The sequence below is a fragment of the Neophocaena asiaeorientalis genome, unplaced genomic scaffold (genome assembly GCF_003031525.2).
Source record: "Neophocaena asiaeorientalis asiaeorientalis breed wild unplaced genomic scaffold, Neophocaena_asiaeorientalis_V1.1 scaffold178, whole genome shotgun sequence".
Classification (NCBI taxonomy): domain Eukaryota; kingdom Metazoa; phylum Chordata; class Mammalia; order Artiodactyla; family Phocoenidae; genus Neophocaena; species Neophocaena asiaeorientalis.
In genome coordinates this window covers 420,088-437,240 of record NW_020172371.1, presented here as the reverse complement: position 1 = coordinate 437,240, position 17,153 = coordinate 420,088, and the positions used below count along the sequence as shown (strand labels likewise).

Here is a 17,153-nt window from a genome sequence, read left to right as displayed (position 1 = left end):
AATCAATATCACTTAAATTAGTTATTGAAAAATGCCTATAGATCACAGAAAATAATTCACTTTATACATTTTTTATGTTTTATAATTCATCCATATTTTGAAATCAATGATAAGAACAGCTTTCAGATTTTAAATTTGAAAAAAGTACTTCAGCATTGTGCAATGGCCTTTGGTTTTTCTCATAACCAGTTAGGTCTGAAAGCAATGCAAGAAAAACTTCCTTTTTCCACGAGAAACATCCCTGTAGTGGGTTGTTCCTATCGACAGGAGGGTACACCTTTCCTAGCATCTTAGACCTAAGGAGGAGCATGGGGAGAAGGGGTAGATGAAAGTTAGAGTTTCTGAGATCTCAACCAAATACTTTGGTGGTTTGAATGATTAACTCTTCTAATTTAGTTAAACCTATTACTTCACAATAAGAGATAAATTAAAAAAATTCTAAACAGTATCTCTTTTACTTCAGATTACTTTAGTATTCTAAAAGTGTATTGGCATTAGTAAATAGATGATTATGTGTTCATTTGGTGAATTCAGAACTTTGTCTAAACGTTTGGATGATCCAAATTCACCATATAACTTTGGTTAATTAGCCAGTATTTCATCTTATATAGGTGGTGTTAATTTTTTAAAAAGCCAGGATTCTTTGTCTATTGTTTTGGGTGAGTTGCATTATAAAACTGTTAAATGGACGTGGACATTAATTTTATAAATATGTTTCTAAATTATTTATATGGCAGGAAAATGATTTGCATTCTTTTAGAAAATAATTTAAATTAGGATATCCTAAAATTAGTCTTTGTCACATGCTTTTGTAAATCCTTTTTTTACTTTCAGTTATAACAAATGTAAGTGCTGCCTTATTTAACTAGGTACTTTATGATTTTATGATCTGTGCTCATGGGGAGAGTATCAGTGCCAGTTTTCTCAAATAAATTATATTGCTTTTATAATACATTTTTCCTTACATTTGGATAAGTGAAAATTTTGTCTGGAAATTCATAACACTTTAACCGAAGTAATCAAGACACACTGAGGCTTGTAGAGGGATAGGGTGGTGAGCATGTATTTTAGAAGCTCAACTGACTTTCAACTTGAATTGCTTATCATATGTTAATCAGAAAATTAAGAGAGTCAACAGAATTCTGATTGTTTTAGTTTCATCTGTGAAAGGAAAATGATAAAAACAATTAGTATAGTGTTTTACTATTAACAAAGTGCTTGCCTATACATTTAAACCTAAGAGCAGTCCCATGAGCTGGGTAGTATCCTCATCATTTTACAGCTGCAGAGACTGATAACTTTTCCTAAAGACTCCAGTCGATAAATGGTAGAGAAGTGACTGAAGCCCAAACTCTGGCTACTTCAGTTGTTGTACAGATTAAATAAGATGCTGCTAAAATTACATTATCTTTCCACCTTATAATTTACAAAGTGTTTTCTTTTAGTTATCTCACTTAATCTTTACAACATCCCATTTTAAAGGTGAAGGAACAGTTACAGAGAAATTAAATGTTTTGCTCAAGGCTTAGCCTAAACTTTCTGACTCTAAGTTCAGATTTTTAAAATATACCACGGTTCTTTCCAAAGCACACTACTGTGTGAAAGCACTTTGAAACAATGTGCATTCAGATAGAAGAAATAATACTTTATTATCTATCACTCTGCAGCCCCTATTAGTATGAATGTGTATATTTGCCTCAGATTATCCACTAAGGGTCAAGTCCATAGTAGGTACTGAGTAAGTTTTACTAATTTCACTTATCTTTTCATTGAAGCTTTTTTTCATTTTGGGGGAGACTTTAATCTGGTTCGTCATTCAAGAAATATCTATTTTATATGCTTCAATAATTTTCATTTTCCTTATACTATGAGGGAGAAGTCAATTAGCAAATATTTATAGACCTTTTAAAAGTGAAATATATCAATTTGAATTGAAATGCAGTTTACCTTTCTCTACTACACTAATCATGGAAAAAAATACTTCTCAAAATTGGAATGGATATGAATAACTACCTTGATTATTTTGAAAGAAAAGAGGTTTTATTTGTTTTTTGTTTTTAGGAGTATGATAGAACTGATGCTTTTTCACATGGTCCCTTTGGCTTGAAGCCTAGATCAGGTAAATATATATTCTGCAAATAAAATTTATTGGCTATATATGAAACGAGTTTCTCAGCTTAAATGGGATTGATTCCATAGTTTTAAGTACACATAGATTCTTTCCCCTCTCCTAAAAGTAATTTTCTCTTAACCTTATTTGTCTTTCCAATTCCCATTCCCCATTTCTTTCTTCCTCTTTACTTTCAAGCTCCTGAAACCTCAGCTTTTTGCCTTAGATATACTGCAGTCTTATTTCTACTCTACTGTGACTGCTATTAGAATGACCACTCTGCCAGCAGACCAAACACTGTTTGAAATTATAGCACTCCATTATATTGTGGTTTTAAAAAGGGATCTTTTCGCATTTGGCAAGCCCAAAAGAAAATGGATCCATGTTACTTGGCAAGGTATTGAATTATAGTTTTTATTCGTGAATAACTGTATTGACCTTCAAGAATAATTTCCTTTTTCTTTAAAGATAATAAAGGCTGATTTGTGTTCAGTAATAATTCTTAACCTGGATCATAAGTTTCTAATAATATATGTTTAAGTAAGAACATGTATAGGTGGTAGAAATTGTTACACTTGTCTTCCCTGTTACTTTCAATTATGCAAATAAGCAGATTTCAGTTATATTCTGTAAAAAATATTTAGAATTTATTAATAATAATAGTGTTTTATGTCATTTTGTTCTGGTTCTTTTTATCATGTCTCTTTCCCCACCGATGGTTGATCCTTCCTGTTAGCTTTGTAATAAGCTAGGAAATTTCTGTTTTATAGCTTTTAGCCGCTCATCTCGTCAGGAATATGGGGCAGCAGATCCAGGTTTTACAATGAGAAGAAAGATGGAACATCTACGGGAAGAACGAGAGCAAATACGACAACTTCGCAATGTAAGTCATATTGACCTTTCAGGTCTCCTTTATAGAAATGGGTTTAACGTGGGAAATTAACAAGGTATATTTTATTTTCAGTACTCTTTAAAATTTTAGATTACATAATGATTAGTTGTATAAATATATAACATATATGTTTAGATAGAATATCTGTGATTTATACCCATTTTTTTTGTAGAATCTCGAATCCAGGTTAAAAGTAATTTTGCCTGATGACATTGGAGCTGCACTGATGGATGGGGTTGTTCTTTGCCATTTAGCCAATCACATAAGGCCACGCTCTGTAGCTAGTATTCATGTGCCATCACCAGCAGTGGTAAGTTTTGTCTGCAATTTGTTAGTTCTCTAAAGGAAGATAGAGCTTCTTGAAACAATCTTTAAATAATATACTTCAATAAATCTAATTTTCAGTTTTTATTAATTTCGTATAAATATACCTGAAAATATACCTTTTTTTCTTACGTTACAGCCTAAACTTAGCATGGCAAAATGTCGAAGAAATGTAGAAAATTTTCTTGATGCTTGTAAAAAGCTGGGTGTCTCACAGGTAATTATTTTTCTAACAAAATGATCATTCAATTATTAATTTATTGCATGCAAACTGGATTCTTCTTCACAGTAGGAATGAGTAATGCTTTCTGAACATGAAAATGAATACCTTCCCTTGGTACATTCTACTGAGTCTCAGCTTCAACTGTAACAGCTATCTAATGAATGATTTTAAGCTGCTTTTAAAGTAATTGTAGAAATAGTTTCAGTTTTTCACCATTGAGGGTGATGTTGGCTGTGGCTTTGTCATATATGGCCTTTATTATGTTGAGGAAAGTTCCCTCTGTGCCTACTTTCTGCAGGGTTTTTATCATAAATGGTGTTGAATTTTGTCGAAAGCTTTCTCTCCATCTATTGAGATGATCATATAGTTTTTCTCCTTCAATTTGTTAATAATGGTGTATCACGTTGATTGACTTGCGTATATTTCAAGATATGATCTGTCCTGGAGAATGTTCTATGAGCACTTGAAAAGAGTGTGTATTTTGTTGTTTTTGGATGGAATGTCCTATAAATATCAATTAAGTCCATCTTGTTTAATGTACCAAATAAAGCTTGTGTTTCCTTATTTTCATTTTGGATGATCTGTCCATTGGTGAAAGTGGGGTGTTAAAGTCCCCCACTATGATTGTGTTACTATCGATTTCCCCTTTTATGTCTGTTAGCATTTGCCTTTGTATTGAGGTGCTCCTATGTTGGGTGCATAAATATTTACAATTGTTATATCTTCTTCTTGGATCGATCCCTTGATCATTATGTAGTGTCCTTCTTTGTCTCTTGTAATAGTCTTTGTTTTAAAGTCTATTTTGTCTGATATGAGAATTGCTACTCCAGCTTTCTTCTGATTTCTATTTGCATGGAATATCTTTTCCATACCCTCACTGTTGTCTGTGGCCTTATAATGATTTTAGGCAGCCTCTCTGCTAATGGGTGTGGTTGTGTTCCTGTCTTGCTAGTTGTTTGGCATAGGATGTCCAGCACTGTAGCTTGCTGGTTGTTGAGTGAAGCTGGGTGCTGGTGTTGAGATGGAGATCTCTGGGAGGTTTTTGCCGTTTGATATTATGTGGAGCTGGGAGGTCTCTTGTAGACCAGTGTCCTGAAGTTGGCTCTCCCACCTCAGAGGCACAGCCCTGATGCCTGGCTGGGGCACTAAGAGCCTGTCATCAACATGGCACGAAACTCCAGAACTCCACACTCCTGAGGCCCCTGTCTGGATGTGCCACCTCTCCCCTTCTGTGCAGGTCCAGTTAATTTTTATATGTGTTGAAAAGTATGGATTGAAGTTATCTTTTTTTAGGCCTGGGATTGGGTTACACACATTTTTTTTTTAACATTATTATTGAGATATAATTAACATACCCTAAAATTCACCCATTTAAAGTGTATAATTCAATGATTTTTAGTATAGTCACAGAGTTGGGCAGCAGTCTAAGTGTAGAATATTTTTTTGTTTTTTGCATTTTTGAGTGTTTTATTTATATGAAACTGGATAAAATGTGTTTATTTCTCAGACAGAAAAGACATGTGGAGGTAGAAATGTACCTTTCAACTATTCATGCGTACACAGTAAGGAACCTCCATACTGTTCTCCATAGTGGCTGTACCAATTCACATTCCCTAAGTGTAGAATATTTTTATCACCCCAGAAAGAAACCTCTTACCTGTTAACAGTCCCTCTCCTGTTCTGTCTCTTTGAATTTTCCTATTTTGGACATCACATATTAATGACATCATATGTTATGGGGTCTTTTGTGTCTGGCTTCTTTCATTTAGCATAATACTCTCAAGGTTCATCCATGTTGTAGCATAAAGCAGTACAGACATACCCAGTTTTATTGCACTTCACTTCATTGTGCTTCACAGATACTGCATTTTTTACGAATTGAAGGTTTGTGGCAACCCTGCATTGTCAGATGATGATTAGAATTTTTTAGCAAGAAAGTATTTTATAATTAAGGTTTGTTTTACGACAGTGTTATTGCACACTAATAGATTGTAGTATAATGTAAACATACTTTTGTATTCACTAGGAAACAAAAGTTCATGTGACTTACTTTATTGTAATATTTGCTTTATTTTGGTGATCTAGAACTGGAGTCTCTATCTCTGAAATATGGCTCTACCTCATTTTTTAGGGCTCTATGTATATACCACAGTTTGTTTACCATTCATCAGTTGATGGATATTAGGGCTGTTTCCATTCATTGTTTATTATGAATAATGCTGCTATGCACATTCATGAACATGTTTTTGTTTGAAAATGTTTTAATTCTCTTAGTTAACTAGGTTATATGGTAGTTTATATGGTTGCTCTATGCTGGATTATATGGTAGCTCTATGTTTACCTTTCTGAGGAACTGCTAAGTTATTTTCTGATTTACATTACCAGCAGCAATGTATGAGGGTTCTAATTTCTCTGAATTCTCACCAACAATTATTATTGTCTACCTTTTTTTCCGTGTCCCCTGCATTGGCAGGCGGACTCGCAACCACTGCGCCACCAGGGAAGCCCTTGTCTACCTTTTTGATTCTAGTCATACTAGTGGGTCTGAAGTGGTCTCATTGTGGGTTTTTTTTTTAATATTTATTTATTTATTTGGCTGCACCGGGTCTTAGTTGCGGCATGCCGGATCTAGTTCCCTGACCGGGGATCGAATCCGGGCCCCCTGCATTGGGAGCACGGAGTATTAACCACTGGACTACCAGGGAAGCCCTATTGTGGTTTTGATTAGCATTTCCTTCATGATTAATGATGTTGGGCATCTTTTTGTGTGCCTATTGACTATTTGTATATATTCTTTGGAGAAATGTCTTTTCAAATTCTGTGCTCATTTGTTAATTGAATTAGTCTCCTTTTTATTATTAACTTCTGTATATATTCCAGATACAGGTTCCTTATGAGAAATATGATTCTAATTTTCTGAGAGTTCTTACCACAAATGGATGTTGAATTTTGTCAAGTGCTTTTTCTACATCTGCTGAGTTAACATATTTTTTCTTTCACAGCATTGTGAATTACATTGGTTGATTTTCAGATATTAACTCAAACCTGGACTGCTGGGATAAACCCCACTTGGTCATGATGGATTTTGTTGTTGTTATTTTTATATTGTTGGATTCAATTTGCTAAAATTTTGTTTAGCCCTTTTGCATCTATGTTAGTGGGGTTATTAGTCTTCTGTTTTCTTTCTTTTAATGGTTTTGCCTGGTTTTGGTGTCCAGTAATGCTGACCTCATGGAACATGTTAGGGAGTATTCCCTGCTGTTCACTTTTCTTGAAGATTTGGGGTAGAATTGCTATTATTTCTTTATTAAATATTTAGTCAAATTCATTATTGAACCTTGAAGCCATCTAGGCAAGGGGTTTTCTTTGTGGGAAAGTATTTAATTACAATTCAATTTCTTTATTAGATATAGGGCTATTCTATTTTTCTGTTTGTTCTTGTATGAGCTTTGGTATACTGTATCTTTCAAAGAATTTGTCCATTTCATGTAGTTTGTCAAACTTATTGTTATAATGTTGTTTATAATGTCCCCCTTATTATCATTTTAGTATTTGTAGACTCTCTTGTGGTGTCACTTCTTTTATTCCTGATATTGGTAATTCTTGTATTTTCTCTCTTTTTTGTGATTAATCTAGCTAGGGATTTATGAATTGAGAAACATTTTCTCAATGAACTAATGTTTGGTTTCATTGATTTTTTTTTTTGCTATTATTTTCTCTTTTTTAATTTTATTGTTTTCCTCTCTCATCTTCATTATTTCCTTCTTTATGCTTACCATTGGTTTAATTTGCTTTTCTTTTTCTAGTTTCTAAGATGAGAGTTGAGGTCATTGATATGAAACCTGTTTTTCTTTTCTAATATATATTTTAGTGGTTTTTTGAATAAATAAGCAAAATATTAGGAGGGCAACAAATGTTGCAGTGAAAATGGAGTGAGAAGATAGTTTTTGAGAACTCTTGATAAATGAGATATTATCAGTAGTATTTGGTGATTGACTTATGGGAGTAAGGAGGAAAGAGACCACTATGATTCCCAGGTTTATGTTGAGAGAGATTGAATAGTGTATTACTCACTGAGGTATAGAATACAGAGGAGAAGTTAATTTAGTAAGAAGTAGTTCTGTTGTGGACATATTGATTTTGATATGTCTGTTGGATATCCATTTGGCTGTATCAAGTTGACATTTGTATCTGGAGCTCAATAGAGAGATCTTGGCAGGAAATAAAGACTTGAAAGTTATCAGGATGGAAAATATAGTTGTTACTATTTGGGAATAAGGACCCTGTCTTGCCAAGGCTTTCAGTGTTTCTAGAACCACTGAATTAAAAAAAAAAAAAGTGGGCTTCCCTGGTGACGCAGTGGTTGAGAGTCCGCCTGCTGATGCAGGGGACACGGGTTCGTGCCCCGGTCTGGGAAGATCCCACATGCCGCGGAGTGGCTAGGCCCGTGAGCCATGGCTGCTGAGCCTGCGCGTGTGGAGCCTGTGTTCCGCAACGGGAGAGGCCACAACAGTGAGAGGCCCGTGTACTGCAAAAAAAAAAAAAATAAATAAAAGTAATGTTTCTAGATTTTTAAAACACTGTGGTAGCTAACTAAAACAAATTATGAACCAGATGGGACCTGTAGATGGTCTGTTTGCCACCCAATGTATCCATTCTTATTTTCCTGAGATGAGCGAGTGTCCTACCTGAAGCAGTAGAATTCATTGTTTCTTCAAAAATGCTACCAAATTTATTTGTTGTGCACATGCATGCAGACCTTCAGTTAAAACCCTTGTAGTTTTGATGAGGCTTTGAGAATACCAAGGAGAGGATATAGTTTGAAAAGAGAAGAGGGTGAAGACAGAACCGTTGGTAACATTAAGATTGTTAGAAGATCAGTGAAGGCTAATGAAACCTAATGCAAAGTTGTCTCTGAACCCTCTTTCTCATAGAGTTGTGAATATCAAATGACACACGTGATGACTTAGAAGAGAAGGCAGTTGTTATTTATTAAATTCTAGACTATTGGAACTAAGAAGCAACACATCACTAGAAGCTGGAGGGAAGTAACCTTAAGACAAAAAAAAAGTACTGAAGTGCTGTATACATCACAGACCATGGAACCTCAGAACTGATAGAAAGAACCAGAGTGGCTAGTTTTGTATAGGACTGAACAGTTTACAAAGTGGTTCCGTATATAGACTGCTGTGTTTGTTTCTCACACAGTTCCATTTTCAGGTTGAAAAAACAGAGTCTCAGGGAATTTTAGTACCTTTAGTACTTCATATGGCCCTTAGATCCCTTGGCTGGAAATGTAGTGCTCTTTCTGCTGTAGCACGAAAGCTTAGGGAACATTTAGCACCACTGTCTCACTTTAAAATATTTGCTTATTGTGTGTATCAGATCAACTTCAGGTCAAAATACAACCTGTAAAATAGAATTCCATACCATAAAAAAGTATTGAAACAGACATTTTAAAATTAGATTTTAATCTAATTAGAATTGTGTACTTTTAACTTGAAGTTTCATAAAAAGCATGTTTTAAACACCCAGTTCTGACTTTTTCAGGTTTTGCTACACTATTAAAAAGCAAATGTTCAGATATCATTTGTTTTTTTTTTTCAGGAAAGACTCTGTTTGCCTCATCATATTTTGGAAGAAAGAGGTCTTGTGAAAGTTGGTGTCACAGTTCAGGCTCTTCTTGAATTACCTACAACCAAGGCATCTCAGCTTTCTACGGCTTGATATAACATTTAAAAATCATAAGTGTCTAGTTTCATTTGAAGTGATTTCAAATATCTCAAATTTATGAATAAGGATGTCTAATCAAAAATAATTTTATTACATCAAGCCTTAGGTTTAAGAAATATTATGTTAAAACATTAAAATTCAATTTTGCATTGCCCAAACTTCTTTTGGGGGAAAACTGGATCAACTTAAGAGTTTTTGATAAATTCAAATTCTCTTTTTACTAAGTCAGCTGATAACCTTGATTATTTTTCAATAATCAGATTAATACTAAATTTAAAATGTGGTTTCAATTCAATAATCACATTAGGTTTAATTTTTTTTTATCATAGCATACTGGTGAACATGTGGATAAGGTAATCATTTTTTTACCAATTTAAAACAATTCTATATTTGAGTTATTTAATATGCTTGTAATTCTAGTTTATACATAATTTCTTCAATCTTTGGTCTTAGTTTTCTAGAAAAAAGTGAGTAGAAATTATAGAACTCTGGCTTTATATTAAATTCTTTTAGTATTATAGGTTGGTGCCAAAATATTTTCAGTTGTACTGTAGATTGTTTACATGTGAAGTGCCTGTGTAATTGATGACTCTTATATAGTCTTAAGCATTTTTGCAATTTCTTTTTATGTATTAATGGAATCAATGGAATTTTAAAATATTTTAGTAGATTTTGTAAGTTCAGTAATATGTGAGGATAAATGTGCCTCACATTGTGACATTTGTGTTTTTTTATTTAGTCCATTGCAGTTTTCGTAAATTGGTTATTTCATGTTGTCAGAAAAACAATGTTAATATGCTTAATTTATGCTATTTAATTTTGCAAAACTTAATCATCTTTTAAAATGTATTATTTGAAGAGTATTTTATTTCTGTATTGAAAATGTTACACAAAGCAGTAAGGTTTTTGCAAATTAGCAGAGTAATTAATTGTCAAGGACATTTTGATAAAACTGCCAATGTTTGGATTTATATCTTGACTTTCAGGAACGTTATTACATCAGTGTGCTGCCTTTGGTTACATTCAGATTCAGAGAGCAGCAACTGAGGAATAGGTTTTTATTAGAAAATATGTCCATTTGTGGAACCTGTAAATCTTAATTGATCCTCAACATGATGTTGAAATAAACACAAACCATTCTATAAATCTTTTCATAAGTATACTGTTACATAAAGTCCTTGTTTAATTTAGAGATGGATAAATTTGCATTGGTAGTAGTGCAGGAATTTTTCAAAACCATTACTGTGATGAATAACTCAGTTTGCTGTAGAAAAACCTTAGTATAATTATAATTACTTTTGTAGTAGTCAAGCAAGTATCATATCTTAAATATGTGATTATTTGCACTTGTTACCTCTTAATATGGATGCAACTTACTAAAAATGTTGGCCTGGGTATTTCAAAGGTATATATAAAAGGTAAAAACCATTGTGCCAAATGGTATAGTAAGGGTTGGTTTAGGAACAACTCTACTTTTTTGATCAATCGGCATGAAGCCATATAATTAAGTTTTGGCTTTAGGATACAGATGTGTTCTTTACATTCCCCAAGGGTCAAATTGAAGCTTTTAAAGAATTAAAGCTTCTTATGACTAAAAGGTTTAAAAATTAAATTATTAGTAATTTATTACTTTAAATATTTGAGCTAATTAGTTATTATTTTTCAGTTGGATCTTAAAAAACGGCATTGACATAATCAATCTCTCTAGTGAAAACTTGGGTAATAAAGGTAAGAAATGACAAATACCTTAGTTGTTAGTTTTTAATGTAAAAATTTGACAATGTTACAAATAAAGCGATCATTAAAAGCTACAGCAATCATTCATACTGCTTTCATAGTTATCATGCTGTAGAATTCCTCTTGTTAATCAATCTAGATGTTAATTATTTTACAAGTATCTTCATGTTTCATATTATTGAAATATTAGTGAAATTATAGGCCATTTCCTTATTGCATTTCACTTACTTGTCAATTAGTTATTACCTTAAAGAGAAAATACACCAGAACCTTTGTAGCATTCTTTACTGCAAAGCAGAATTCCATTTAAGATGGGTCTATCTGAGGTCCATACCATGGCAGTTTATTTAATGTAGTGGCAAAAGGCAACATCACCTCTATGTCAGTTTCACAGCATAGTCCCCAAGCACACATTATACCAAGGCTCTGATGTATTTCTTCTAGTATTTTTGAGTAAGTGTAAAGTTATTCTAAATGGTCTTTATGGTTATTATATATTTACTTCATCAGTTATTGAATTAAGAATAATTATCATTATTTGAATTGGATTTGTGATTTGAAGAAGGTTAAATAATCAAACTAAAATATTTTATTAGGACCTAAAACATGCAGTAGATAGCTGCTTCTGCTAAATTTTATTCCTGTATCGCACAAGAAAGAGGTGATGTCAGATATGTTAGAATTGAAATAAGGAGTAAAAATACATTACCATTTGTTTCATAATTATCTTTACAGAATGCTAGTTTATTGACTTTTCTAACTGAATTTTTTGAAGAATTCAGCAATGTTTGTATTGGTCACAGATCTATTATGATTGATTTTCTGATGCATTTAAAAATAAATGGAACACTAAATGTATATTACTGATGCAAACTGTGGATAAAGTTGAACAAAAAAATTAAAGTCTGAGATTTCTTTTCTCCCTTTCTACCTCTTCTCTTAACATCACAGCATTCATTTTTTGTAGGTATTTGATAGCTTGTGTCTATGTTCTCTAGTATGGAAAAATAGACTTCAAGAGGATATTCAAAGTAAGTTGAGTCTAGATTTTCTTTACATCATGATATTTTTAGTAGACAATGTTTTCTTTAAAAAAACAATGATTTCCTCAGATATCTTCACAAAATGATGTCACCTTAAGATAGACTGGATATAACATAAATGTCAGATAAACCTTTACATAAAATAAAAGGTAGGACACTCCCTTCTGGCCTGCAGAGTTTCTGCTGAAAAATCAGCTGATAACCTTAAGGGGATTCCCTTGTATGTTATTTGTTGCTTTTCCCTTGTTACTTTTCATGTTTTTTCTTTATCTTTAATTTTTGTCAATTTGATTACTTTGTGTCTCGGTGTGTTCCTCCTTGGGTTAATCCTGTATGGAGTCTCTGCATTTCCTGTCATTTAAAGTTAGGAATAGATTGATTTTTACTGTGCCCCATTAATATGCATCAAGTAGCTACCTAAGTAGATGAGAAATGCATTAGGTATGTACATAAAGAGTAATAGATTTTTCAGTTAGCAAATTGAATTTTCTAGAACTTTGTTGTTCAGATATCTCAGTCACTTCTATTGCAAAGAAATACAAAGTAATGCTGTATAATTTATAAAGTAGTAATTAAAATTATACCTTAGGGCAGTGATTCTTTTCTTTTATTATATAAGTTTCAGGTATACAGCATTATAATTCGACATCTATATATATATACACTACAAAGTGGTCACCACCACAAGCCTAGTTACCATCCATCACCATACAGTTTACCCTCTTCACCTGTTTTGCCCTTCCCCAACCCCTTTCCCCTCTGGTAACCACTAGTCTGATCTCTGTATCTATCAGTTTGTTTTTGTTTTATTTTCTTTGTTTGTTTGTTTGTTTTTTAGATTTCACTTAGCATAATACCTTCAAGGTCCATCCATGTTGTTGCAAATGGCAGAATTTCATTCTCTTTTATGCCTGAGTAGTATTTCATTTGTGTATATAAACCATATCTTCTTTATCCATTCATCCATCATGGGTGCTTAGCCTATTTCCTTATATTGGCTACTGTAAATAATGTTGCAATGAACATACGGGTGCATATATATTTTCAAGTTAGTGTTTTTGTGTTCTTTAAATACCCAGAAGTGGAATAGCTGGGTCATATGGTAGTTCTTTTCTTAATTTTTTGAGGAATCTCCATACTGTTTCCATAGTGGCTGCATCCATGTACTATCCCACCAACAGTGTACGAGGATTCCTTTTTCTCCACATTCTCACCAATACTTGTTATTTCTTGTCTTTTCAATAATAGCCATTCTAACAGGCAGGTGATATCTCATTGTGGTTTTGATGTGCATTTCCCTAATAATTAGTGATGTTGAACATTTTTTCATGTACTTGTTGGCCATTTGTATGTCTCCTTTGGAAAAATGTCTATTTAGATCCTCTGCACATTTTTAATTCAGTTTTTTTTGGTTGTTGTTGAGTTATATGAGCTCTTTATATATTTTGGATATTAACCCCTTATCAGATTTGTGATTTGCAAATATCTTCTCCCATTCAGCAGGTTGCCATTTTGTTTTGATTATGGTTTCCTTTGCTGTGTGGAAGCTTTTTAGTTTGATGTAGTCTCATTTGTTTATTTTTGCTTTTGTTTCCCTTACCTGGAGTCACATCCACAAAAACATCGCTAAGGCTGATGTCAGTGAGGTTACCACCTATTAAAATTTATCGTTTTTCCTGCTCATATTTTGCAAGCTAATTTTTAAAATTTACCTCTCAGTACTACATTTGTCATTGAATATTCATTTCTGCTAGTTGGTCCCAACAATCATGTTCCTTTGAAAAGTAATTCTGTTTATTTTGAATGATTGTACATCACATTTGCATGGAGGAAGTTAATATATCCATTCCACAGATTTGTAAAATAGTCTATGTAGAAAATGGTGTATTTCCTAAAATTTTATATTTTTTCTGGAATAATTTATTTCTAAAGCAATTAGCTTTGAAATCTTTCTCTGTGTTGTTTTAGAATAATTCATTTCAGTTTAAATGTAATGTTTTTATGTTTATGGTTCTATTGTAGATATAACATTAATATAACTCAAGTTCTGGTAATTTTGGCCTATGGAAATGTTAAAAGTATTTTTTTAAACAAATTATAAAGTACTAGGAAATTTTTCACTGTTTTCTATACTCATTTCTAGGTGCTTCTGATATTATTTGAAAATCTTATTGGTAATATTTATATCAGTAGGGATCTAATTCTTTAACTGATCTTTTATTTATTTGACTTGTCAGTTATTTCCAAATTGTTTTCTCTTTCTTTCTATGGCAAAGTTGCAAGTGATAAATGCAAATGGAAATGGTTTTCTTTCTGCTAGATCTTTTCTTAAACCAAGGTGCCTCTTTAAAATTGCTTCTGTACTTTCAGCCTGGTTAATCTACAGGAATGAAAGAAGAGACTACCACAAATGATCCTGTTTTGCCCTTAGGCCTAGACCCACGTGTTTTCTAGCCAGACTTGATAAAATACGGTTTTGTTGATAAAGGGATAAGGTAGGACTCTAAATAGTAAGATCTGATATTTAGTGAGTTCTTAACTATGTGCATAGCATTGTACTGAATGTTTTCAAGCATTATGTAATGTAATTCTCAGAATAACCCTATGAGATGGGTACTGTAATTATCCTAGTTTTACAGATGAGGAAAATTAGACCAGAGGTTAAGTAATTTACCCAAGTTTACCCATTTCATAGGTGGAAAATCTAGGATTCTAATTCTATCCAACATCAAAAAAACTTTATTTTACCACATCACCTGCAGGAAATAAAGTTCTTTAGTCCTCCTAAGGAATTAATTGTTATGAATCCTTCACTTGCTTATTTTTGTAGTTTAGACTATATTTTTTCTGTGGTATATGTATATATCTATTTTCTATATAGGCCTACACAAAATATGAGTCCATATACATGTTTGAATTTTAATTATTTTTCTTGTATTGGAGAAACTTAATGAGAAATTTGAAATAATAACAGGCACCATGGCGTGTCTCAACACTTGAGTTTTAAATCACTCAGGAAATACTCAGTATCTATTACTTGCCAAGCATTGTGTCCTGGGTGCCAGGTATGCACTGATGAATAAGACAGATACCTATACCTTGAAGGGGCTCACAATCGCAGTATTCTATATAGAGTGCCTTAAGAGTTCTGTTTTCTAAGCCTTCTGTGACTCTTAGAAATATAAAGATAGAGTTTATCACTTACTATTTGATTTATACCTCAGCCTAATATGACGGTTTGCAATAAAAGTAATCAATAAATTACTGTCATGTATCCAGTTAATGGATAATAATATGACGGTTTGCAATAAAAGTAAAAATAATATGATGGTTTGCAATAAAAGTAATCAATAAAAACTGTCATGTATACAGTTAATAGAGAATAAGAGCCAAGTAATGAATAGGATGGTAGAACAATTATAGATAGAAAATCCAGACTGAAGTCAGTTACTACAGTTTTATTCAAAACTTAGCTCTGAGCCTCCTGCCAGATAAGAAAATACATGAATATATCAAGAATGTTGTTTCCTTAGGCTTTGGAGATCAGTCAATGCTGCATTCACTGAACCTTAAGTGTAGTAATCTCTGTTATGTATTGAGCACAGGCTTTGCAGGACAGACCGTTTAATTCCCAATTCCTTTAGTAGCTGTGGAACTTTGTATGTGCTAACTTCACTTGTCTGTGTGGCTACTGCATAGAGTTGAGTAGATGAAATGAGAATTGTGTAGATTGCCTACCACAGCACCTCATGCGAAGTAGGTTTCCTCCATTTGGATATTAAACATGTAGATAAAGATTTTGTTGTGAAAATTATTATATCCTAATTCAGATGGAAACCTTATATTGGTTGGCCACAGGATTACCTGTAGGTAGGTACCAAAATTCCTTTATGAATGAGTATCATCTATTTGAAAGTCTAACAATTGCTCAGTTGAAATTCCAGATACCCATCATAAAGCAGAAGAGATGGCTTTAAGCCAGGAGTTACTAATTATCTTCCATAGCAACAAATTGAGTTTAATACAGTTCCTACAGATCACTTGAGTTTTGAGCTGGAATGCTATCTCAATGAGCCAACCAGAAGTAATTTATATCCTTTCTTCAAATTTATTCCCACAGTCTCTCAGTTGATTAATCTGTTTTAATACTTCATTGAGAAAATAGAAACCATCAACTGGGGACTCTATAATCTTTCCACTTGTAATCTTAGCTGCCCTTACACCTATTAGATTATTCAATACTGTTACAGTGGAAGATGTGTCTTTCTACTTATCAAAGGCCACATATTCTCTGGGATAAAAAACCCTCTTTTGTACTTCACTTTTTTGGTTGATAATTCTTTGTGCATTTTTGATTTCTGCCTCTCTACCTTGATTGTTACCATCGACATAAAAGCATATGCTAGTTTCATTTGAAAACAACCATAAAACTCCCACAATACTCCCAGCAATTGACCTTTTTTCTGCTTGGCTAAAAACCCAGATCTCTTAGAAGAATACTCTATGCTGTCTCCACTTCCTCACCTTTCACTCATTCTTCAGTCCACCCTGTTCTAGCTTCTTACCTGATCTCTTCACTGACGTTGATTGCTCTTATCAAAATTACCATGATTTCCATATTGCAAGATAACATCAGTTCTTTGTTCCCATCTCTTTTGATCTTTCACCTGCTTTCATCATAGTTGGCCCCTCCCTCCTTGAAACATTGTCCTCTCTCACCTCTTTATAACATTATATTCCTCCAGTTTGCCTTCTATCCTCCTGGCTACTCCAGCCGTACTTCCAAACGAATGGTTCTCAAACTTTAGTGTACTTTAAAATAGCTTTGAAAGCTTGTTAAAATGCAGATTCTTGGACTTCATTCTCCCAAGTTCTTTTTTAACACCTCTGAATTAAGCCTAAGAATCTATAGATTTTTTTTTTTTTTTTTGCGGTACGCGGGCCTCTCACTGTTGTGGCCTCTCCCGTTGCAGAGCACAGGCTCCGGATGCACAGGCTCAGCGGCCATGGCTCACGGGCCCAGCCGCTCAGCGGCATGTGGGATCTTCCCAGACCGGGGCATGAACCTGTGTCCCCTGCATCGGCAGGCAG

The 17,153-nt window shown here is 33.4% G+C and overlaps 1 protein-coding gene and 1 non-coding gene across 2 annotated transcripts in view; both read left to right on the top strand.

Annotated features, from left to right (window-relative positions):
* The window catches only part of LRCH2 (leucine rich repeats and calponin homology domain containing 2), an 84,290-nt gene extending 72,369 nt beyond the window's left edge, over positions 1–11,921 (top strand). Inside the window, exons 17-21 of the mRNA XM_024731895.1 lie at positions 2,062–2,119; positions 2,881–2,993; positions 3,175–3,312; positions 3,466–3,543; positions 9,157–11,921. Coding sequence (XP_024587663.1) covers positions 2,062–2,119; positions 2,881–2,993; positions 3,175–3,312; positions 3,466–3,543; positions 9,157–9,276 — 507 coding nt within the window. The 3' untranslated portion in view covers positions 9,277–11,921. The remainder of the gene's footprint in view (positions 1–2,061; positions 2,120–2,880; positions 2,994–3,174; positions 3,313–3,465; positions 3,544–9,156) is intronic.
* On the top strand, positions 151–279 carry LOC112390873 (small nucleolar RNA SNORA35). Its single transcript, XR_003001354.1, has one exon. It is a non-coding gene; the product is annotated as a small nucleolar RNA SNORA35 (small nucleolar RNA).
* Positions 11,922–17,153: the final 5,232 nt, after the last annotated feature.